This window comes from Hemiscyllium ocellatum, chromosome 18 (assembly GCF_020745735.1).
Source record: "Hemiscyllium ocellatum isolate sHemOce1 chromosome 18, sHemOce1.pat.X.cur, whole genome shotgun sequence".
Lineage (NCBI taxonomy): Eukaryota > Metazoa > Chordata > Chondrichthyes > Orectolobiformes > Hemiscylliidae > Hemiscyllium > Hemiscyllium ocellatum.
Genome location: NC_083418.1, coordinates 23,745,221 through 23,771,482, shown reverse-complemented (window position 1 = coordinate 23,771,482; position 26,262 = coordinate 23,745,221). Strand labels below are relative to the sequence as shown.

Genomic DNA, 26,262 nt, shown 5'->3' with positions numbered 1-26,262 from the left:
TGTGTGCCGTTATGAGTCCTAAGGGTCGCAGTAGTCTGGCTGTCAGTTCTGAAACGCTCCTGATGTATGGTAGTGTGGCTAGTCCTTTTGTGGCATGTCCTCGTTCCGTGGTCTGTCTCTTGGGCATCTGTTGATAAAGTTGCGCGGGTATCCGTTTTTGGCGAATATCTTGTATAGGTGTTCCTCTTCCTCTTTTTGCAGTTCTGGTGTACTGCAGTGTGTTGTGGCTCTTTTGAATAGTGTTCTGATGCAGCTTCGTTTGTGTGTGTTGGGTTGGTTACTTTCATAGTTTAGGACTTGGTCTGTGTGTGTTGTTTTCCTGTGTACCCTTGTGGTGAATTCTCCGTTCGGTGTTCTCTGTACTGTCACGTCTAGGAATGGGAGTTGGCTATCCTTTTCTTCTTCTCTTGTGAATTGGATTCCTGTGAGTGTGGCGTTGATGATCCGGTGTGTTTTTTCTATTTCCGTGTTTTTGATGATTACGAACGTGTCATCGACATATCTGACCCAGAGTTTGGGTTGAATTTGTGGTAGGGCTGTTTGTTCTAACCTTTGCATAACTGTCTCTGCTATGAGTCCCGAGATTGGTGATCCCATGGGTGTTCCATTGATTTGTTCGTATATCTGATTGTTGAATGTAAAGTGTGTAGTGAGGCACAAGTCCAGTAGTTTAAGTATGCCGTCTTTGTTGATAGGTTCCGCCTCCTGTTTTCTGTTCTGTATGTCCAGTAGGTTGGCTATTGTTTCTCTGGCTAGGGTTTTGTCAATCGAAGTGAACAGTGCCGACACGTCGAATGAGATCCTGGTTTCTTCTTTGTCTATGTGTGTATTCCTGATGACGTCCAAGAATTCCAAATGAAGGATTCTGACCCCACACCACAACTCACCAATAGAATAAATAACACACTAAGGAATCTACAAAAAAACGGACAGATAACCAAAGCTGACCTACAAAGAATGAAACCGGAAAGCAACAACACCCCCAGATTCTATGGACTACACAAAGTACACAAACCAGACATCCCACTCAGACCCATTGTATCACTACCAGGGACACCAGCATACAAACTGGCCAAAGAACTACAACAGAAACTGAAACACCTGGTCAGCGGATCCAAACACTCCATACAATCAACACAGGAATTCTTGGACATTTTGCAATGTTTCCGCACCACACCGGACCCCCATCCCCAACCCTGACCTCCAAACCTGGGTTATCCCAGCCCTCTGAAATAGTGCGCTGATGGAAGACAGGAAAGTATGACGAAGAAGCTGGAAGAATGAAAAAATAGGAAGGAAGCAAAGACTCCGAAAGGAAGCACTAATACCAAAAAAAGCAAGAGGCATTACTGTCAAGAGCACGTGCCATATACTAAAGAAATACAAATAAATGATCTAGAAAATACAAGGGAAACTGACAAATACAAGGACAGATGGATCACCATCTGTGAACACTTTTCCATTATTCATTGATGAACAAAGGAAATTTTCAGCCATTCAAGCTGTACAGCTAGTGCTGGGAACAAATCTACTATGCAGAAGGGAGTGATCTGCATTTCATTGAGTGTTTGATCTGGTTAGTTCTTTGTTTAAAGATCCTAATTTTGTAATCTTAAATATTTCTAGATGAATTGGATAAGATGGACTGAACGGCTGAGGTTACAACTTTAGTGGTAGACTTGATGGCTGAAGGGCCTCTTCTGTACTGTACTGAGTTTATGAACTTGCTGTTATAGATACATATCATACTGATTCTAGAATGTTTCTGATAGACTACAAATGGAAATTATGGTTTTGTCCTTGGCTCATGAGTATATCCAGCTCTTAATGCAAAGTAATAATAGAACACCCCATTTTCCCTCAAGTCAGATTACTAAGTGTTAAACCTATAAACAAGAATTTAAAATATTTGAGAGTTTAAGAGTCTGTATTATGTACTGGTGGTACCAGAATCCCTTCAGAACCTGTTATCTTCAGAGGTTTGGACTTCACACTCGGATGTTTTGAACTTGTAGATGTGATAGAATTTTTCCTGTTGTTAGCAGGTTGACTGTCTGTCTGGAGTTCTGTATCTTAATTTTCCAAGCTTCATTCAATGAATATTTTGTGCACAGTGGAAATATTGTACAATTCCTTGAGTTGGCTCCTATTTCTCCTCAATAATGTTCCATTGGATGTTGTGAATTCGTAGGATTTAGTCTCATTTTGGAAATGTGTAAGATATATTATTCTGACCTCCTGTCCTATAGACAGGGTTTGAGGAAAGGCAGGATAGGACGGGATGTTTTTCACTGGAGCATAGGAGATTGAGGGGTAACCTTACAGAGGTTTATACAATCACAAGGGGTATACATGAGGTGAATAGTAAAGGTCTTTTCCCTAAGGTAAGGAAGTTCAAAACAAAGGGACAAAATTTTAAAGTGAGAGGAGAAAGATTTAAAAAGGACATAAGGGGCAATTTTTTCACACAGACAGTGGTTTGTATGTGGAATGAACTTCCAAGGAAGTGGTAGATGGCAGGTACAGTTACAACATTTAAAAGATATTTGGACAGGTACATGAATGGGAAAGGTTTAGAGGGATATGAGCCAAAAGCAGACAAATGGGACTAGTTTAGTTTGTGAAAATTGGTCAGCACGGATGAGTTGGACTGCAGAATCTGTTCCCAAACTGTATGAATTACAACGAGGAACTTTGAAGCTGAACACAATAGGTGACTGAGCAGAATTTCCACATCCAGCCTGTTACGTGTAGACGACAGCAATCAGTCAAAGAAGTGATTCACTCAGTCATGGCTTGGGGCTGACGTGGCTGAGAGTGCAAGGAGCAAATCATCTTTAAGGGGCACAACCTTGATGAGAAATAGCTTTGGGGATGGAGAAGGAGCAGGTGAATCATACAGCACTCAGCACAAGAATAGCATGCGCAAGTGTCACATGGTGGCTCATGATGTTTTGTGTACACAACCTCATAAAGGCAAGTATCCCAAATGCTAAAATGTAAGTAGTTCCAAAAGGAGAACAAACTGTGGTAACTAGCCTCGATTCCCAAGTTCTCATGGTCTGCTTTGAATAAAACTCTTTACATCACTTTCTCTCTTACTCTTCAAATGGCAGCAAAGTTTTTAATTGCTCTCCCATGCTCACTGGATCAGCCCCTCATGTGACAGATCACCACCCTCCCTCCCTTGCTGCTTTTCCAAACTCAGATTCTCTCAGTGTAGAGGCTGGAGCAGTGAGCATGGGTGTGGTGAATCTGAACTGTTCAGTTCTGAAGACTCAAAACATTAACTCTACTTTCTCTCCACAGATGCTGCCAGACCTGCAGAGTTTTTCCAGCAACTTCTGTCTTTGGTTTAGACTTCCTGCATTCACAATTCTTTGCATTTGTTTTTGGTTAGAGGCAGTGAGTAGGGGACAGGTTGAATGTGATTGGAGGAGCAGAAAAAAAGAAAGAATGTGATTGGAGGAGCAGTAAAGAGAAAGAATATGATTGGAAGACCAATGAGCAGGGAGAGACAGAAGGTGATTGGAGGAGCAGTGAGCAGGGGAGAGACAGAAGTTGATTGGAGGAGCAGTGAGCAGGGGAGAGACAGAAGATGGTGGGAGGAGCAGTGAGTTGGGGGGGGAGGTGAGAGACAGAAGGTGATTGGAGGAGCAGTGAGTGGGGGAGAGACAGAAGATGGTGGGAGGAGCAGTGAGTTGGGGGGGAGGTGAGAGACAGAAGGTGATTGGAGGAGCAGTGAGTGGGGGAGAGACAGAAGGTGATTGGAGGAGCAGTGAGCAGGGGAGAGACAGAAGGTGATTGGAAGAGCAGTGAGCAGGGGAGAGACAGAAGGTGATTGAAGGAGCAGTGAGCTGGGGAGAGACAGAAGATGGTGGGAGGAGCAGTGAGTTGGGGGGGAGGGGGAAGAGACAGAAGGTGATTGGAGCAGCAGTGAGAGACAGAAGGTGATTGGAACACCAGTGAGTAGGGGGAAGAGACAGAAGGTGATTGGAGCAGCAGTGAGTATGGGATTCTATCTTGCTCATTCTTACCCAATCAAACTTTGCATTCCTCCTGTCCACAACATACGCAGCTGCATGTGTGCAGGCCTATTTGTGTCACGAAGGAGCTATGATGTAAAGTGATATTGTACGGTGAACTTTATTGAAATGTTGTCCCTTTGTCGTTTTGTGAGTCATTTGAAACATTTTCAGAGTGAGTTTGCCCATCGCCACTGTCTATTTTAACTCAGCTTGACATACTTACCTAATACCCGATTCCATGGAAGGCCCGCTGGCAGCCTACTGATTGCCTGATAAGCTCACTATTCCCCAAGGAGCTGGAGCTGATGGCCAAGATTCTCTCATTGCCTCCCTGAAACTCCACCTCAAATGCCACACGTTTATCTTCATGGGTTACCACCAGTTTTATCAGAAAGCCCACTTTGGTGCCACAACAATAAGGATCAATGATGTAACTGCTTGGCCTACCCATCAAATCCATCCTTGGTTATCATTATTTCCTCTGATCCAACTACCTCTTAAATGCACCTGATATTTTGCCTGTAAGACACATGAGCACTTTGGCTATCACTCAGTCTGGAGGTATAGTTGGTATCAGTCCTGAAGTCACAGTTTAACAGTTTGATAACTTGTCCCTTTCTCCTGATACATAGCTTACTGCTCAGATTCACTTTCTCTATTTGCTTCCGTATCCTTATGGAACTGACAGGTTCTTTCTTTCATGAGGAATCTCTGCATTGTACACAACACAATATGAAATTTTAGGTCTATCATATGTTTGACAGCTATATACCATTTTATCAGGTGACACATACTATGTAAGTTGAAGAAAAACCAACCTACATTTGCAAACAATATGTTAGATATCTAATGTAAACCGCAGTTTGTCAATGGGGAAAGAAACACTGACAACTGACAAGAGGCTTCTGATGGCCAGTGTATTTCCATTGAAGACTAGGATGCCTGGTCAAGATAATGCATGGAGAAGTGTAAGACATCTAGTTCATTGAATCTTGTTCTTAGTTAAATGTGTGCACTCACCTCGATAGCGTCTGCTCCTGCCTGAAGTCCCGCTGAGCGTTCAAAACTCCCTATTCGTTTCAAAAACTGATACCTAAAAAGTAGTTCAGAAACAAAGATTGTAAGGTAATTTATTTACATTAAGGGATCCCCTTCACTTGAAAACCCTCTTATGCCTTTCAACTTTACAGACTCACAGGTTGAATTTTACTTGGATTTATCTGGTAAACCTGATGAACCAAAGTAACTAACTTTAACTGAACAAACCGGGCTAAATATCACTTTTGTTTTGGCTGTGTGCCAGTTTCTCACCATGACATCTCATGAGATACTTACCAAACTGTCTTCACTAACTACCTACTCCATCCCTACCTTGTCCCTCGTGCCTAAGTCTAGCCCCGGCTTACCCATGTGCCATCCTGAGTACAGGTTATCACTGTTGGAATTGACTGACGTCCCTGTCACTGGCACAATCTTTCAAAGGCTGTTATATACCGTGCACTGTATGGTTCCTGACATTTGGCCTCCTCATGGGAAAGTTGGTGTTCTGCTTTGCGGACAGGGATCTGCAGGTCTTGATGGTTAGGATGGTGCAGACAAAGGACTTCTTCTCCACCCACACACAGATCCCCCTCAAAAAAACCAGCAATGGAGGCCATGACACTAGACCATGCCAATCTTGACTGGGTGTCCCACCCATGTAAGTGCCACCTGGGCTGATTGGAGGGATGCTGAACACCACACAACAAAGGTTAATGGCATTCTTCACTTCGCTAATGTAAGTGCAACCATCTTCCCTCTGATTATCGCACCTCCACTCTCTCTCTGCTCCTGCACCCACCTCACGTCCAACCCCACTCTCACTATTACCTGCAACATCTTTCCTCACATGCTTTCATGCACCCAAGCCCTGACAGCACCAACGCTGCATGCCCTTTGCACTGCCTACTCACTTGCTTGGGATACTTACCCACTTGCACCAACAGTCATAGCTGTACCACCCACTTTCATTGCTCTTGATACTTGCCTCTATAACATTGGAGTCAAGACAGCTGAGGGGCTGTCTGATACTTGGCTTCAAACCCGTCATGGGAATAGCATTCTGACTCTACCTGAACTGAGTGGCTGACTGACCATGTCCTTGCCCGTAGACTGGTATCAGAGGCTGCTCGTGACTTACTATGCCATCATCCTGAGTGGTAGCTATCCCACTTGATTGAGGTTTGTGTCTGTGCTAACCAGCACAGTAATGTGAGTCTAGTGTCTCTGGCAAATCTCTAAAAGCCAATGCAAGGAAGGGTTGCCATGACTATCTGGGTAGGCTCAGAGTGAGTCAGCATTTGTAAAAGCAAGCGAAGAGCCCAGAGATGCAGCCTGGCCCAGCCCATGAGCTGCGTGCATATCCCTGAGTTCACAGTGTCCTTGCTGCAGCATTCCAATGATAGTTGCTATTGGGTTTTCTCACCAATCAGCTCTGCAATATGGAAAGCTTTATTAATCTTTACTGTAACATATAAAAGCTCCAACTATTTGCTGACCGAGTTTTTCAGAGAAGGAAGCAGAGCCTACACGCTGCCTTACATAAATTGATTGCACCGTCAAACGGATCATGTAGTAATTAGACTCCAAAATATATAAAATGTTATAGCATAAACTATTTGCAGATTCTTCAAATAACTGAGGAGTTACTTCTATTCTTCCGATTACTTGGGCAGCATGGTGGCTCAGTGGTTGGCACTACTGCTTCCCAGCACCAGGGACCTGGGTTCCATTCCACCCTTGGGTGACTGTCTGTGTGGAGTTTGTACATTCTCCCTGTGTCTATGTGGGTTCGCTCTGGTCTCCTCCCACAGTCCAAAGATGTGCAGGTTCGGTGGCTTGACTGTGCTAAATTGCCCATGATGTGCAGGCTGGGTGGATTAGCAATGGGAAATGTGGGGTGGGTCTTTGGGAGGGATGCTTTTTGGAGGGTCAGTGTGAACTCAATGGGGTGAATGGCCTGCTTCCACCCTGTAGGGATTCTACCAAATTCACATTGTCAAATAGGGACACTGATTTAGTATTAGTTTTAGTGCAGTGGTCATGGGCAGTAGAGCATCACAAATTACATTGAGAGAGGGTTTAGCAGCATAAGTGGGGCAACATTGACAACAGACTGACAAACCAACTAGAAGCACATAGTGGATGAAAAGCTAGTAATCTGCTAGGTTGAGTGATTCTTTTTGATTCAATGATTGCACTCAAATGTAGAAGGTGTCAGAAATCCTGTTATCTGCCATTATTATGTGTAATTTGTGGCTATTATTCCCTTAGAAGCTGACAAGAGTTATTAAAATGTACTCAGGCATTTTTAGACTGCTGGGGAAAGAGATATAAACCAAAGAGGTAAAGTAATAATCAAGCCACCTCTCTTAGACTGATGTCAATGTTTTGGAGCTGAATTTCAGATAAAACCAATTCATCATGCTCTAGCACCACACCACATTTTCTCACTGCCATGCTAACCTCAGTAATGCTCGCTCCATCCCTCCTGCAACACTTCAATTTCTTACACATATTGTCAACTGGGATTGTTTCGCTCAGTTGGCTGGATTGTTGGTGCAGAGCAGTGTGACGTCCACAGCATGGGTTCAATTCCCATCGCTGGTTTGAGGTTATTGTAAAGTATTCTCCTTCTCAACTGAAATCACCACCAGATGCTTCTCTTTCTAATAAGAGAGCAGCCCCTATGTGCTGGTAAGACTAAGGCAACACAACAACTATGATACCAAGTCTCTCCTCAATTCCTCTCCAAATGGTCTTTAATCCTTGAAGTCCAGCTGTTTCAAGAACCAAGCTAGATCTGATTAAGGCCCGATGATTGTTTGAAATCTTTAGCAATAATCTAAGCTACATTTAATCTTCTTGGTTTTAGGTACACGAACGTAAAGGCTGTTCAGTTGGATTGTTCCATTTTCTACTGTTGAATTTTAATTCCTTAAACGAAATATTATACACTAAAACACAAAAAGCATAAATTGGGTATTTGTAATTTTTCTAAATTATTTTTGTTTGTATGCTTGGCCACAAAGTTTCAAGATGTTCAAATGTTCATGCTCAAGTTAGCCTGGTGTCAACAAAGCAAAACTACCAAGACATTAGTAATTGTTAAGGCAGTCTCAAGTTGGAGAGACTTTAAAGGTTTTCCAAGGCTAGATCTTCAAAAGGAAAGAACTGGTGACCCACATTGTTACTTGTTTAGAATTGTGGAGTCATACAGCATGGAAACAGACCATCCAGTCCAACCAGTCCATGCTGAACATAATCCCAAACAAAACTCGTCCTACCTGCCTGCTCCTGGCTCATATCCCTCCAAACTTTTCCTAGTCATGTACTTATCCAAATGTCTTTTAAATGTTGTAATTGTACCCACATCCACTACTTCCTCAGGAAGTTCAATCCACACATGAACCACCCTCTGTGTAAAAATACTGCCCCTTGTCTTTTAAAAATCTCTCTCCTCTCACCTTAAAAATGTGCCCCTTAGTTTTGAAATCTCTAGAATAATTACTTTGTCTGTTCAGTAAAACTATTTGGTTATTATTGCTAATTTGTGTTTTGATCAAGTTTACAGAGTCATTTCTTTTGGCATTTCAATTAATCTCTGGAGTACTGATGCTTATTTTCATTCTTGGTTCTTAAATTATATTCTTAATAATGATTTGGAGGTGCCGGTGTTGGATTGGGGTATATGAAGTTAAAAATCGCACAACACCAGATTATAGTTCAACAGATTTATTTGGAAGCACTAGCTTTCAGAGCGCTGCTCCTTCATCAGGTGGTTGATGAACCACCTGATGAAGGAGCAGCGCTCTGAAAGCTAATGCTTCCAAATAAACCTGTTGGACTATAATTTGGTGTCGTTTGATTTGTAACTTTATTCTTGACAAGATTGTCTAATAAACCAGATCTAATAAAGTTCTGACATGTCCAGCATTCTCATAACTGAATTTATAACAGGACAGATTTCAGTCTAACAACAGAGCAGAGGACAACTTTAACAGTATCAATACATTCTGCTCCAATGTGTTTACTAATCATTGGTACAACACAAAACTCTGCATGATGCTATGTCCAAAAGCTAAATACAAAGCTGGCTGCTATCCCTCTGTTTTCATATGCAAATAATCACTTGGGAGCTTGTGGGACAAAATTTGTTTCACAACAATTGACCCAACTTTATGAAAAGTGTGTTTTCATTTCGGCATAGAATGAATAACCAATTATGTCTGTTTAATTGTGGTGGAATTAAATGACCTTAGCTCGAACCTAATGAGTATGATTTTTAATTTCCATCAAAATGAATAGTTCTCCTCTTAGAAGGTGCATACACGTCATGCTCCAGATTAGGTCCATGACAGCAACATGCAATATATGGGGTCCTTCACAAGTTGTTGGGAATGTTTCTGAATTGAGAGAATGACGAGTTTAATTTCTGACTCAATGTTAGCACTTGGATTTGACGTTCCAACATGTGGCACCATATATTCGAATGTTCAATTTTTTACATGACTAATTCCCAATAGTAGCATGCAACTGATAAATGCCAAACAACCACACACTGATCCTCTTCCAGGACTCAAATTCTCGGAATTCTAACTCCTAGCATCTTGCCTTCCTCTGACAAACACTTAAAAGCCCACCTGATTACAATGGTTCAATTTAACTCATTGCCTTTACAGCTCAATGGGCTTTCCCTGGATTGGTCAAGGTAAACACGTAACTCAGCAGATGAAAAAGACCAGGGAATCTCCTTGGCTCCAGATGATTGTTGCACAAAATCAGCAGACCTTGACAGACCTTGAGAGATAACATTGGAAAAGAAATTATGTATTTATTCTTCCTTTCCGTTGACAAGTAGATTGAATATTGGACTTGATCCGACTGCCATCCCCAGTTGAATTGGCTGAAGATGATTACAGCTGAAAATGTGTTGCTGGAAAAGCGCAGCAGGTCAGGCAGCAACCAAAGAGCAGGAGAATCGACGTTTCGGGCATGAGCCCTTCTTCAGGAAAAAGGGCTTATGCCCGAAACGTCGATTCTCCTGCTCTTTGGATGCTGCCTGACCTGCTGCGCTTTTCCAGCAACACATTTTCAGCTCTGATCTCCAGCATCTGCAGTCCTCACTTTCTCCTTGAAAATGATTACAGTTTAGGCTGAGACAGAAAGATAAAACTTCAATGAGCTACCTGAACAGACAGCTGGTACTTGGGGATACTTGAGTATCTCGAGTGTAGGAGGCTGAGGCATCACCTTATAGAGGTTTATAAAATCACTAGGGAACATGGATAGGGTGAATAGCCAAGGCCTTTTTTTTCCCCAGTGTAGGCAGGTTCAAAACTAGAGGGCATAGATTTAGGGTGAGAGAGGAAAGAGATCAAAGGGACCTAAAAGGTAACTTTTTCACGCAGTAGATGGTGCATATATGGAATGAACTGCCAGAAGAGGTGGTGGAGGCTGGTACAATTACGACATGTAAAAGGCATCTGGATGGATATATAAATAGGAAGCGTTTAGAGGGACATGGAACAAATGTTTGCAAATGGTGCTAGGTCAGATTAGGAGGTCTGGTTGCCACAGACGTGTTGGACTAAAGGGTCTATCTCCGTGCTGTATGACTCTAGGAGAGGAAATTGGTAGTAGAGGAGAATAAACAGGCAATTCATAAATTACTTCAACCTCATCAAAGTTCCTGCTCCAACTTTATATTTTTCTCTCTCACTCACAATCGTGCAATAAATCGATATCCTCATTACAAGCATTTCTGTGGTGTATTCAACAATTAAGCGTAAATGATAACTAAAAATAAGGACACTGAGTGAAAAAGATAGAATCATAGAACCTCAACAGTGCAGAAAGAGGCCATTTGGCCCATGGAGTCTGCACTGACCTAGATATGGGGAGAACATGCAAGCCACACGGTCAGTTACCCAAGGCTGGAACTGAATCCCTGACATTGTCAGACAGCAGTGCTAACCACTGTACCACCTCTTATAGGTTATGTCTAATCTAGGCTTGAAGGCTGTGATGGCAACTAGAATGTCTTTATACAATTTTCTCCAGCAACACATAGCAAACTTGCTCATGTAAGCAAACTCCAAAAGCCTTACACAACACAAAATCAACTTCAGATTAATGACAACTGATAGATGCTGAATGTACAAACATGGCAGAGTAATCTGCCTGATATGTAAACTGTCGTTTCCATTTTAAATCACAGTTAGGATCACAAAGGCAGACAATAGCTAATGATTAAGGTGAGAGACATCATTCCACATTGGAGCCTCAATAATACAATCAAATCAAACTCATTATCTTTGATGCTACTGCAGGGGAGAAAATTGAATTGCACTGATGGAGTTCCAATCACCCAGGCTTTAGTAACAACCCTGTAAGAACCGCTGTGCAGTACAAACATCTAAACCCTCAGATACATCCTGCTGAAAGAGTGCTGAAAATGACCAGCAAAATGTATATCATATTTGAGAAGGCTAAAGCTGCACTAAGGAGGTCATTACACATCAAGTTCATTTGATGAGAGGAAAAGCAATAACAGAAGATGAATACAGCACAAAATACTTCACAATGAGGTAATCAGATAAAAAAGGTTATTGTAAATTCAGGAATGGATAGCTACCATTAAGCTGCCAGAAATGAAGTAGAAAGGAATTTGGTAAACTAAAAAGTAACATGTTAAGAGTTACATTTCAGTGGTGGTTCTTGATCAGTGAAATGCCCTTATAATTGTTTACTCCTCTGTGCAGTTAAATGTATTCCAGATATTGCATCACCTGAATCAGGGACATACATAGATCCAAAGATCACACCTCCTATATTAAGAACTTATAATAACTATATCCCCAAAACAGCTTCATCAGTGACTATATCGCCATTTTATTTATGCACATCAGATATTACATCTTCCCCTTTTGATTAATATAATGGCCAATCATTCAACATATTGCATACATTTCCTTTATGTAGCAATGTTATTTAACAATCTTTCAGTGAAACCTATATGTAAACATTCATAATGGGGAAATCCCATGTCAACAATTTTTGGTCACTGTTGTCCAGTTTGCATATTATTGTGTTTTTAAATCCAATTTTTCTATTTTTGTTTTGTCAGTTTTCACTTGTTTTGTACTTCAATGATATCTTTATATCAGAGTCCTCCCAACTCACCCTGAGCTTTCAAATTCTTATGTTGGATCTTCCATTATGCCCTCCTTTTTCCCATCCTTCTTCCTTCCATTTCAAGGTAACAATCATTGAATCCTCACTGTGTGTAAGCAGGCCATTCAGCCCATCAAGTTCACACCAACCCATCAAAGAGCATCCCACTCAGGCCCAACCCTATCCCCATAAATTGAGAGTGTGGTGCTGGGAAAGCACAGCAAGTCAGGCAGCATCAGAGGAACAGGATAATTGATATTTCGGGCATCAGCCCTTCCTGCCTGGAACATCGATTCTCCTGCTTCTCGGATGCTGCCTGACCTGCTGTGCTTTTCCAGCACCACACTTATGACTCTGATCTCCAGCACCTGAAGTCCTCACTTTCTACCCCCAAAGCCATAACCCGATACTTCCCACGGCTAGCCCACTTATAATACACATCTCTGAACATGACAGGCAGTTTAGCATGGCCCAATCCACCTAACCTGCACATCTTTGGACTGTGGGAGGAAACCCACGCTGACACCGGGAGAATGTGCAAACTCCATCCAGACAGTCACCTGAAGGTGGAATCAAACCTGGGTCCCTGACCCTGTGAGGGAGCAGTGCTAACCACCGTGCCACCATGCATCCAAGTCAGCTAAATGAATAATCAATCTTAGGCCCCTGTCTAATATCTGCCCAACAAAATGGCATTGAAGTCAACACTTTCTTACTCTGAGATGAGGGGCAGTTTTGGATTTCATATTTTTGTTTGTAGTGCCCAGGCCTAGATGTTGCCAGTTTTGGTCCCACATCCCACTATGTTGCAATGCAACACCACAACTTTCCACACACCTTTTTATTTTCTACAACCCTCCCGTTGCAGACTAAACCACCAACAATTCTCAAGTATTTTTTGTGATTGTATGATGCAAATAAATCATTAAAACCATTGGTGTCAAATACAAAACAGACATCTCTTTTCACTTCAAGGTCCTCTTGATTGTGCAATGAAATTCAGCACAAGGGTCTACACACCTAAAGTGATTCTACAAAATCAGGATCATAACAACTAAAACAAATGGCTACATGAATACGAAGGGTTTAGAGGGATATGGGCCAAGTGCTGGCAAATGGGACTGGATTAGTTTAGGATATTTAATATATGGACTTCAGCAAGGCATTTAAAAGGGTTTCCCATAGTAGGCTCATTCATAAAGTCAGGAAGTATGGGATACAGGGAGATTTGGTTATCTGGATTCAGAACTGGTTGGCTCACAGGAGGCAGAGAATGGTTGTAGATGGAAAGTATTCAGCCTGGAGGTCAGTGTTGAGTGGGATCCCGCAGGGCTCGGTTCTTGGGCCTCTGCTCTTTGTAGGTTTTATAAATGACTTGGACGAGGAAGTTGAGGAGTGGGTTAGTACATTTTGCAGATGACACAAAGGTTGGAGGGGTCATCGATAGTATCGAGGGCTACTGCAGGCTGCAGCGCGACATGGACAGGGTACAGAGCTAGGCTGAGAAAAGGCAGATGAAGTTCAACCTAGATAAATGCGAAGTGATGCATTTTGGAAGGTTGAACTCGAATGCTGAATATAGGATTAAAGACAGGATTCGTGATAGTGTGGATGAACAGAGGGATCTGGGTGTGCAAGTACAAAGATACCTCAAAGTTGCCACCAAGTGGATAAGGTTGTTAAGAAAGCATGTGGTATTTTGGCTTTCATTAACAGGGGGATCGAGTTTAAGAGCCGTGAGATTTTGCTACAGCTCTACAAGTCCCTGGTAAGACCACACGTGGAATATTGTGTCCAGTTCTGGTCGCCCACTATAGGAATGATACAGAGATTTTGGAGAGGGTACAAAGAAGGTTTACCAGGATGCTGCCTGGACTGGAGGGCTTGCCTTATGAAGAAAGGTTGAAAAGGCTCAGACTTTTCTCTCTGGAGAGAAGGAGGAAGAGAGGAGACCTGATCGAGGTATACAAGATATTGAGAGGAATAGATAGAGTCAATAGCCAGAGTCTTTTCCCCAGGGCAGGATTGACAGGTGCGAGGGGGTCATAGTTTTAAGATATTAGGGGAAAGGTATAGAGGAGACGTCAGAGGTAGGTTCTTTACGCAGAGAGTTGTGAATGCGTGGAATGAGTTGCCTGCTGTGGTGGTGGAAGCAGAGTCATTAGGGACATTTAAGTGATTGCTGGACATGCACATGGATAGCAGTGAGTTGAGGGGTGCGTAGATTAAGTTATTATATTTTACATTAGGATTAAACCTCGCCACAACATCGTGGGCCAAAGGGCCTGTTCTGTGTGTACGCCTGAAGCGTGGAGAGATAAGCTAGAGGAGGGTCGGGGTGGGGAGAGAGTAGCATAGAGTACAATGGGTGCATGACATGGTTGAAGAGCTTCAGGGCAGAGGAAATGACCTGGGAGTTGCAGTGGGAGAGGGACTCCCTGAAATTCTCGTAGAGAGAGGAGGAAAACTTCTTCAAGGCAGGCATCCTTGCAAGAGGATTCACAGTAGGGTTAAAATCAACGAGGTAAAAACAATGACTGCAGATGCTGGAAACCAGATTCTTACCTCGTTGATTTTAACCCTATTATGAATCCTCTTGCAAGGATGCCTGCCTTGAAGAAGTTTTCCTCCTCTCTCTACGAGAATTTCAGGGAGTCCCTCTCCCACTGCAACTCCCAGGTCATTTCCTCTGCCCTGAAACTCTTCAACCGACCTGCCTAGCTCCTTTTCCACCTATCCACTCCACCCTCTCCTCCCTGACCTATCACCTTCACCCCCTCCCCCACTCACCCATTGTACTCTATGCTATTCTCTCCCCACCCCAACCCTCCCCTAGCTTATCTCTCCATGCTTCCGGCTCACTGCCTTTATTCCTGATGAAGGGCTTTTACCCGAAACGTTGATTTCGCTGCTCCTTGGATGCTGCCTGAACTGCTGTGCTCTTCCAGCACCACTGTTCCAGAACCCTTCAACCCTGCTGATGCAAGATTCTGTGAAATGAATCATGAATAGAACTGGCATTTTAACTTGCCATTCAAGTTAACTCAGTTACATCTGCCAAACATCTCAAGGCACATGGAAGCAATTGAAGTTTTTGTTTTAAAATTTATTGTGTGTTACTGAAACAAGTTTAAGGGCTGGGTTGCTTCACAACTGACACTCATGTCATAAGGCTGCAGCAATTAGATGGTTTATTATTAATGTGAAAGCCATTACACATTAATAAGTTCAGATAAACGATCAGCCATAATTTAACATGAATGGCAGAGTACGTTCAAAGGGCCAAATACCTACTCCTGCTCCTATTTCTTAAAGTTTTATGTTAGCTACCGAAAGGAAAAGGTAATTATCATGATTTTTGGAAATAAAGTATTAAATAAAATTGTAATTTCAATGGTTAAGGTTCAATGGCTTGAGTCCACCAGTGGTATACAATCTCACAATTATTACGCTATTTATTTTGAGTCAGCCAACAGAAGGCCTATTTTCCAAATCATTGCAGCAATTAAACTGACTAAATCAATGAGTGTAGAAGAAAAGTCAACATAACATGCACCCCAACCAACCCCAGCATGGCCTTGCACTGGTCACATGGCCATAGCATGTGCCAATATGTATTTCATTGTTCACCCCCTTGGTCATCATTAAACTTAGGAAGGATAACAGACAAAGTCCACTTTAATTCATAGGGCTGATCACTGGTGACTAGAGCTAAAGCTTATTTTGATATGGGTGCATGATTATCTCACAAAGTATCAGGCATTCCTGTTTAAGAGGTGATGCGTGTTTAATTTGTACAATGACGGAAACTGCTTCTATCAAATGCATCAGCAAGCTAGTTATCCAGGCTATTACTAAGGTTGAAATGACCCATGATTCCTAAGTGAAAAACCAACAACCGAGACAGTCCCGGTTGAATTCGCCAACGTGAATCTTACTGTACCGAGGCAGTTTGCTGTTCTTCAAAGTTTGTTCCACATCCATGTCACTACTGTCAAAGTCAATGATGATAATGTTGAAGCTTTCATCCCTTGTTGCGTGGTAGAGGTCTTCCATATCCATAATGAACTGCTGCACCCACCGAGCCTGGTTCTTTACTGTACAGTCAAAAAATAAAGAAAGAATGATTGTTGATCACTTGCCCAATTGGCAGATAGGACCTTTTCACTCCTCTCCGAAATCGTAAGTTATATCAAGTAAGGAATAGGCCAATTTTACCTGATTATTCCCAAAAAAGAGCCCTCCTACCTAAGTTTTATTTATGTTAAACTTCCCAGTGGTTTATTTAATGTTCTGATTACTTCATATGATCTTCTTTCCTACACTAATTCAATCTAAGCATCCTATTCAAATTTCAGTCAGCGTAAGGATTTTCTTCTCAATATTGTTTTATATATCGCACCATCAGAATACATCTTTTCAAGGTTAAGAAGAACCAGTTTCCCCAGTCATTACTCAGTTTGGTCACACTGGAAATGATCTCAATTCTTTAATCTATATAATTTCCATGAATTCAATATCCCCCCTTGTGTCTTTCACTGATGTATAAAAGAACTGGGAAGTTTAACACAAACAAAACTGTTCGGTATACAGTTAAACAGGCACAACTAATTGAGGGTTAGTATTCGTTTCCACCTGACCCAAGGATTTCCCGTAGTAGAAGCACCTTCTTCTAAAGAGTATGTGACAAATACTTGGAGGCGATGGTATTGTCCAGAAACTCAGCTTATGCTCTGGAGACCCAGGTTCAAATTCTCCATGGCAAATGATGGAATTTGAATTGAGTAAAGAATCTGGAATTAGATGTCTAAGGTGACCATAACACCATTGTTAATTGTCAGGAAAAACCCATCTGGTTCACTCATGTCCTTTAGGGAAGGAAATCTGCCATCCTTACCTGGTCTGGCCTACATGCAACTCCAAACCCATAGCACTGTAGTTGACTCTTAACTGGGATAAGGTGAGGGGAGGGGAGATCAGGAAACAGGTGAAATCCACATTGATCCCGTGTGGTCGGAAAGTCCCAAAAGAGAAGAGGAGGTGTTCTTCGTCCAGATGTCAGGTGTCTAGAATTTGGCAGAGGACACTGTGATTGGAGAGGTGGGGTTCAAAGGTGGAGGTATGGGAAAAGGAGGAGATATGCTGGAGGGCATTGTTGATCATGTGGGAAGTGAGACTGTGATCCTCAACCTGGACCCATACAAATCCTGGGCCTCCTCCACCACCAAATTCTAGCCACCCAACGCCTGGAGGAAGAACGTCTCATCTTCCGGCTTGGGACCCTCCAACCAGATGGGATCAATGTCAATTTCATCTGTTTCCTCATCCCAGATCCAACCCTCCGACTTGGCACTACCATTTTAAATGGTCCTACCTGTCCATCTTCCTTCCCACCTATCTGCTCCACCCTCCACTCTGATCTATCACCATTATCCCCTGCCTTCATCTATGTATCGCATTCCCAGCTACCTTCCCCCGTCACACCCCCTTCCCATTTATCTCTCTGCCCCCTGGCACCCTAGCACCTCCACCCCACATTCCTGATGAAGAGCTTATGTTTATGCTTGAAACATCGACTCGCCTGCTCCTTGGATGCTACCTGACCTGCTGTGCTTTTCCAGCACCGCATGTTTTGACTCTGATCTCCAGCATCTGCAGTCCTCACCTTCTCATCCACTGAACCATAACCCTCAAGCCTGTTTCAATGGAGAGTGTAGGAGGACATGGCAGGCACAGTATCCATCATACTTAAAAACAAGGTGTTTACCTGGTGAAACTGCCAAACAAGGGCTATTTACGACCCAGTCAGTCTGAATAAGAAGTGATAAACATCGATGCTACAATCAACAGATCAGTTCTAAGCACTGCAATTCTATCACATCCAGTTGTGAATGGTGGTGGAAAATTAAACACACATCAACTGTGCCTGGAGGATCATCAACTCAGTGAAGGACGCTCTCTGGGTGGTCCGAAACCTGTTGATCTTCCAGCTGAAGGAGTTGACCCTGACTGAGTGTTGCAGACTGGCACATTCCAAGGTCCAGGACTACGTGTTGAGGGACGCGCTGAAGCTTGGGGCAACTGCCGCCAAGGTGTGGTGGGGAAAGACCACCATGTAACATCTGCCTGCCTAAAGAAGAACAGGGGGGCCATGCAGTCATTTGGGCTCTGCTGATGCCTCAGCTAAATATATGGGCATATGATTGAAAAAATGTACAGACCTGTATAAAAATGATAAATTCTGATCTCTGTATGTAAATGTTGACATATGTATGGCATGACCAACTGTACAGACCATCAAATTATTTTATGAATAAAGTATATTTTTGAAATAAAAAAAATTAAACACAACAGGAGGAAACTCCACAAATATCCCCATCCTCAACAATGGGGGAGCTCAGCACATCAAAGTAAAAGATAAGGCTGAAGCACTTGCAACAATCTTCAGCCAGAAGTGCCGTATGGATGATCCATTTCAGCCTCTTCCAGATATCTTCAGCATCACAGATACCAGTCTTCTGCCAATTCAATTCATTCAATGTAATATCAAGGAATGTTTGGAGGCACCGGATACTGGGCCCCGACAACAGTTCGGGAATATCACTGAAGACTTGTGCTCCAGAACTTGTTGAGACCTGACCAGATGTCAACCTGAAAGTATGGGAACTTGTCCAGTTATGTCCTTCATATTAAAAGGAGAACAGAACCAACTCAGTTAATTACAATCCCACCAGTCTATTCTCAATTGTCATTAAAGTGTTGAAAATGTCATCAACAGCACCATCAGGCAGCAACTGCTTAGCAATAAACTGCTCACAGACTTCCAGTTTGGGTTTCTCCCTGATGACCCGGTGCTGTCTAATTAATGCTGGCCCAGCCAGTAATGTCAACATTGCCATAAATGAAGAGCAGTAGAGATCCTGGTGGGACCATCAGCTTGGACTACCATTGAGCCCTTTCTGGCAAACAGCAAGTTTGGCTTCAATGTGACTGAGCTCCCAGAACCTTGCAATCCTTTTGCAGTCCTCAATGCATTGCAGGCATTCACTGCTGGAACAGAAAATCTGGGTCATTACTTTTACTACTGAAGCCTAAGTTTTTCAGCACTGTACTATTGATAACTTGGCATGTTGTTCACTCAGAACTAAATACTCCCAACATAAAGTAACTTTAATGAAAACATGTTTTGTATTTTTACTTTAATAGTGGAGTACAGGAGATGATTTGGATTTTTACCCATAGCCTGATATGACAGGTTGTCAGGGAGGTTCAGAACTGAATCTGTCCAAACAGGAGAGAGATCATTGAGGAAGGTAGAGAGATTAGGGGCTGTGTTCCTTGGAGGGACAGAGCACAGGCTGAGGGTGTAATGAAACAAATAAACAATAAAAGAATAATTTGGTATTGGTGTATAGGCTTAAGGAGGACGTCAATGGCACCAATGGCTTCAAGGCCCTTTTGAAGTTGGGGCAGGTGAAGATGAAAGGAATTTTGAAATATGACCGAGAGATGTTTAATAAGAGAGCCCTGTCTAAGGCTGAGAGAGGCCTACAGACTGCTAGGTAAACATGCCAGATTTAGGTTCACACCAAGAAGGGAACTATAACATAGATTGCGAACTCACTGCAAAGAAGATAATGTAGTTCACCATTTTGCATCAGTATACAAATCCAGCAACTGAAATGCAAATGACCGTCGTACAGTCTAAACTTCCTCAACTGAATATTAAAGGCAGCTGTACAATCTATTTTTATCAAATTTCATACTATGTTATTACAATTACTCTGAATATATGTTTTCATAGTTAGAGGGTTGTTGTGATTCACAATATAAATGAAAAGGTAAAAAGATGTAAATGATCTCCATTTGCCTCACTGATTTAACTTTGATCCACCATATTGACTCCTGTTCTTGTGAAGCAGTATACTGATAACCTTATTGTACGACAGTTACTTAATGGTATTTGCCATTCCTGCTGCTTTTCTCATTGTACGTCAGATGGTATGCCGTTTTAATAGGACAAAGTGTTAGAACATGTAAAATGCATGTTTTTTCTCAGCTGTGAAGATGGACCTATGATACTTTAAGGCCACACCACCTGCATGTTCAGTACAGTCAGATCCACATTAATTAACAGTTACCTGCTGTGAGCAGAATGGAAATTGTGTATAAATGCTAGGCTTCAAGAGCTGGTTCTCTATTTTATAAAGAGGTTGTTTTTCAAGCAATGTTATGTCAGCAGACCAGCAGATGTGTACTAAAGGAAGGACTAATGTGTATTTATAAAATATATACACACATTATTATGGTGTTCGTCCATTTTTATGATATATGAAATTTTAGAGTAATTTGAAAATTGGATTCTGCAATTCTGTTAATTTATTTTATGCAAAATTCTATGGATGTGCTATCTCATATATGCTGTGAGTAATATGTGCTTCACTTTCGTTCTTTACTGCTGACAAATGGAGGATACGCTGTGCCAGTTATAGATAGCTATGTGGAGTTAAGCTGTCCTAGGGAGGAATGGGAATAGGAATATGATGTTTTAATTTTGCACTATACCTTAATGACTTTGTCCCCCAGAGGCATTAACAAACCCACAAAAATTCATTGAGAAAAAGCAGACAGAGATTCTCTTAAGAAATGGTTTGAATAAAGGAAGTCGCAGTCGAGAGACAGCTGAGAACTTGCAGTTGAAACAGCATTTGCCAATGACCACTAGGTGCCTCAAGATTGTTTTACACACACACAAATTGAACAGATGTCCCTCAGCCTGTTTCGCCATTGAATAAGATCAAAGCTGATCTGACTGTCACTCTACCCTGATAACTTCCCATAAAAAATGCATCCATTTTTGCCTTAAAAATATTCAAAGATTTTGCTTCCACCACCTTTAAAAAAAAGTTCCAAAGACTCATAAGCCCCCTGAGAAAATTGTACCTCATCCCTGTTGTAAACGGACAATCGCTGATTCTCAAACAGCAAACCCTACCTCTAGATTCTGCCGAAAGAGGAAATATCCTCTCCACATCAACCCAGTCAAGCTCTCTCAGCGTCTTGCATGTTTCAATCAAGTTACCATTTACTCTTCTTAACACCAGTGGACACAAGTTGAGCTTGTCCAACCTTTCCACCTAGGCCAGGCCTCGCATTCCAGGTATTAGTCTCGGAAATCTTTCCTGATGTGCTGTCAACACATTTACATCCATCCCTAAGAAAGGAAGTCAATGCTGTACACAGTACTCCAGATATGGCCTCACCAATGCCCTGTATAATTCATGTATAACCTCCATGGTTTTGCAGTTGGTTCCTCTCACAAAATATTCTAACATTCTATTAGCTTTCCTAATTACAGGCTGCACCTGCATAGTAACCTTTTGCCATCCATGCACTAGGACACTTAGATCTCTTTGCATTCTCTTTGTTTCCAGGGAATAAAGTGCAACAACTGTCGTAATATAGGAAACATTATTCCTCACCTGGAACTACAAAATGTACCATGACATCTGGTCTCACATGTAGACCTACAGGTTGGCAGAGGAGAGGCTTGTGGTATGGAACATTCAGCTGAGTGGGCTCCTTATCTTGCAATTGTGCAGTCGCTTCAATTCCATCATCTTGTTTGGTTCTGTGCAGCAAGAGGTAGATGTAATCTGTCAAACGGACCACTTTTCTGCCTTTCTCCATCAGCTCCAGTTCAATGAGGTATCTGTTCCCACGCGCTGAATCCCTTCGCTTCTCCACATTAACAATCCGCAGAAGTGTGTAAACTCTGTTGAAAGAGGAAGGAAGACCACATGACACAAGAGATTGGGGTTGTACAGGACATTGGTGAGGCCTCTTCTGGAGTACGGTGTCCAGTTCTGGTGACCCAGTTATAGGAAGGATATTATTAAGCTAGAGAAGGTTCAGAAGAGATTTGCCAGAATGTTACCGGTATGGAAGGTTTAGGTTATAAAGAAAGGCCAGATTGGCTGGGCTCTTTTTGACTGGAGCATAAAAAGTTGAGATTGAGAAGGTTGAGGCTCATGATTTTATAAATGTTATAGAGGCTTATAAAATCATGAGCCATATAAATAGGATTAATGGAGGTGTCTGTTCTCTCAGATGGGGATTTCAAGACTAGGGGCCATATTTTTAAGATGAGGAAGTGGTGGCTGTGGGCACAGGTACAATGTTTAAAAGACATTTAGGTAAGTATATGAATAGGAAGTGTATGGAGGGATATGAATCAGGAGCAGGTAGATGGGACTACATTGGGTTGGGATTATGTTCCACATGGAGTGGTTGGACTAAAGAGTCTGCGTCTGTGCCAAATGAGTCTATGTACAGAACATGTGGTATCCAAATCTGGTGCTTGCAAATGTAGAACAGTCACCAGTATTTCCAATGGGGAATTCAGGAGAATCTCCTTCACTCAAAGTGATCAGAATGTGGAACTGAAGTGAGGAGCATAGATGCAGTTAAGGGAAAGTTATAGAATTATGTGACAAAGTAAAGAAGAGAAAGGCATGCTGATAGGGTTAGGTAAGGTTGGGTTGGTGAATCTTGAGTGCAGTGTAAATGCCAGTATCAACCAGTAGGGCTGAATGGCCTGATACTGCATGATAAGTTCAATGCAATTCCATGTTTCATTTCAAATGAATTCGCCAAATTTATCAAAATATTTGCATCCAATTAGCTTTCAACTAGTGCCCAGTAGGGTGGGGCTTAAAGTAATAAAGTGAACTTTAAAAAAATGTTCCTGTATGTATAGCAGGTTTCTCCTTTAAATAAGAAACCCAAGTGAAACTTCAAGGTCTACAATGTTAGAGACGAGCAAGACAGGAAATTAAATGTGTCAAGAAGCAGATGATACATTGAAAGTAAGCAAAGAGTAAAGAAGGTTATGATCTACATAGTTTTGTGGCTCAGGAAAAGAATGTCAGAATGGAAAACAATGGGAGTCAATTTAACCTGATGTGATAGTGTAGAATTGGTGTGACTGCATCAAGTCCCAGTGTTATATGTTAATTACATATATTATTGTATAATTATATATAATGTACATTACATATATTAAGAAGGCATTTAGCATGCTTGCCTTCATTGCTCAGACCTTTGAGTAAAGGAGTTGGGATGTCATGTTGAGGTTGTACAGGACATTGGTGAGGCATCTTCTGGAATACTGCATACAGTTCTGGTTGCCCTGTTACAGAAAGAATATTCCTAAGCTGGACAAGGTTCAGAAGTGATTTACCAAGCTGTTGCTGGGAATGGAGGGTTTGGGCTGGAAGGAAAGGCTTGATAGACTCAGACTTTTGCAGAGATTGAGGGGTGAACTTATAGAGGTTTATAAACTAATGAGGGGTATAGATAAGGTGATTAGCAGGCATTTTCTTCTTTAGGGTGGGGAAGTTTCAAGATAAGGGGCTATATTTTGTGGATGAGAGGAGAGAAATTCGAAAAAGAAGTAAGGGACAGCTTTTTTACAGAGTGGTTTGTGTGTGGAATGAACTTCCAAAGAAAGCGATGGCTGCGGATACAGGTAAAATGTTTAAAAGACATTTAGATAAGTACATGAATAAGAAATGTTTGGAGGGATATGGTTCAAGCGCAGGCTGGTGGGTCTAGTTTAATTTGGGATATGGTCGGCATGGACGGGTTGGACCGTAGGGTCAATTTCTGTGCTGCATGAATCTAAGTGTCTGCTTTACCTCCCTTCTGATTTTTTTTCCCACTGAAGTCAATTCGTATTCCATGATGTCTACTGGAGCCAGCATCTCCAAATTCCTCACCATTAACACCCAGGGCTTTGGGGATGCAAACGTGGTGGCGCCAACAACAGAGCAGGGATTGAATGCGCAGCAACACACAGTTCACCTTAAGAATGCTAAAAGCCCCTCCTCTATCTACCATGCTCAAGCAGGAATGCAAAGGAGCATGCACTTGATTGGGTGCAGCTACAATGTTTAAGAAGTTCAACAGCATATAGAGTATGCTATTTCATTGCTGCTCTCAGGCTCAATATGCAGCTCTTCACCACTAGGGCACTGTATGTGCAAATGAGAAACTGCAACAAATTATCAACGTTACTTTGCCAGTGTGACAAAAGCTAGTCTCAGAAGAGGTTATGTTTAAAATGGTGTCTTTTCATCCAAGCTAGCCTAGAGTGATGAGAGGGGTATGTGACCTCCGACCAGTTACAATAAGCCCATGTAAAATGACTATCATGTGGATGAAGCCCAGATCAAACCTTATAAAAAAACAAGCTTCCAATTATTAATGTATAAAGGAATGGGCATGTGGTCTTAATACTGCCAGAATTCCTGACACACAGATGCTAGAGAGAGAGAGGGTTGCAGTAATAGAGAGGAAAAGGAGGTGAATGCAGGGGTTAGGGAGAGGAGACAGGAACATAGCTTTTGCTTTGGGCAGCAGAAGGAAAGCTATTTTCTCTTTGCCATTGGGCATGAGGTTGGTGGGAGCTCATTCTCTGGTTGAAGAATGGGGATCTGTCCGAGATGAAAGGATACTGGAGAATTAGTCCAGATGTGGCCTGGAGGGGACCTTGCAGCTAGAAGTTAGTTCAGGAATTCATCAGAAGATCAATGGAAACCACTTTCAACAGCCACTAGATGTTAGAATTTGGTGAAATGAGGAGAAACAAGCCTATTGGAAATTGGATGCAACTTTGGACTGGTTCCTGTGAAGTCTGATTCTGTGGAAATTCCAGCGTAATGTATAAATGTGGTATTTTAAATTGTGTTAGCAAGTATAGGAGGATGTCTTTTCTGTAGTTTAGTCAATGTTAATTTTAGTTTGTTACTGTTAAAGTCTTAAAATGTGAAAATTTTGTAATATGATCCTTTGAGTTGGTCACTGGGAATTCAATCGCTTTTTTATAAAAAGAGATCACTTCTTTGGGGATTATAATAAATTAGCTACTTAAGAGTCATAAAGCATGGGAACAGACTCTTTGGTCCAATTAGTCCACACTGACCATGTTCCCAAACTAACCTAGTCCCACTTGCCTGCATTTGGCCCACATCCCCCCAAACGTTTCCAATTCATGTACTTATCCAAATGTTTTTTTAAACGTTATAACTGTACCTGCATCCAATACTTCCTCTGGTAGTTTATTCCACGTACTAACCACGCTGTGTAAAGAAAGTTGCCCCTTATGTCCTTTGCAAAACTTCCTTCTCTTACCTTAAAACTATGCCCCCTAGTTTTGAACTCCCTTACCCCAGTGAAAAAAAAACTCTTGCTAATCACCTTATTTATGCCACTCACGACACTTGCCTGGATTGAAGTTAAAAGGCTAAAAACTAGTTGCAGAATTTGAATAAATTCAGAAATTGCTCCTGTCATATAATTTGAAAATTTGCATGGCTACTGCTGATGCTTAAGTGCTTCTGGAAAGATGTAACCTTTTGACAGATGCTTTCCAACAGTGTCACAACAGTAGCAGAGCAGTTAGGAGTGGATTTAAAAGTAGGGATAAAAATGCAGTAACTGTCAAGTGTTGCCAAACACCCGAACCTTGACAAAGAACAGAGTGATCTTAATGTCATTTGTGTTGAACTGGCCAGAATTCAACTGTATATGAGGCAGCTTGAACTGAAAAGAGAACACTTGAATTTGACTTCCAAAGACCAAATGAACAGAAAAATCTTTGAAACAAAAACAGGAAGTGCTAGAAAAACACAGCAGATCTGGCATCACCTGTGGTGGGAAAGTAGAGTTTCGGGTCCAATGAGGAAGAGAAAGAGAGTTGAGCAAACAGAAGGACTTCAAAGGCTTCAGGACTCAATTTTGGGGACTGAACACCTTCTTCCATGTCTTTCCAACTCCAACCCCACCCCCCCCCCCCCCCCCCACCCCCACTAAATACCCCAGACCTCAATGTTACATGGAACTGTTTTCAGCATAGCCAACTGTGGTCCCAAGTAACAGCTTTCCTCCTTTCCGATTGTCCATCACAAACAGAAGCATATTTAAAACTGAGATAGATAGGTTCTTAAGTATCAAGGTG

General features: G+C 42.0%; 1 protein-coding gene across 4 annotated transcripts in view; it reads right to left on the bottom strand.

The window, feature by feature from the left end:
- The window catches only part of b4galnt4a (beta-1,4-N-acetyl-galactosaminyl transferase 4a), a 691,590-nt gene that overhangs the window by 22,262 nt on the left and 643,066 nt on the right, over positions 1-26,262 (bottom strand). For all 4 annotated transcript variants that reach the window (XM_060838421.1, XM_060838422.1, XM_060838423.1 and 1 more), the window contains 3 exons: positions 21,725-22,017; positions 16,186-16,339; positions 5,049-5,121 (listed from right to left, as the gene is read on the bottom strand). In XM_060838421.1, coding sequence (XP_060694404.1) covers positions 5,049-5,121; positions 16,186-16,339; positions 21,725-22,017 — 520 coding nt within the window. The remainder of the gene's footprint in view (positions 1-5,048; positions 5,122-16,185; positions 16,340-21,724; positions 22,018-26,262) is intronic.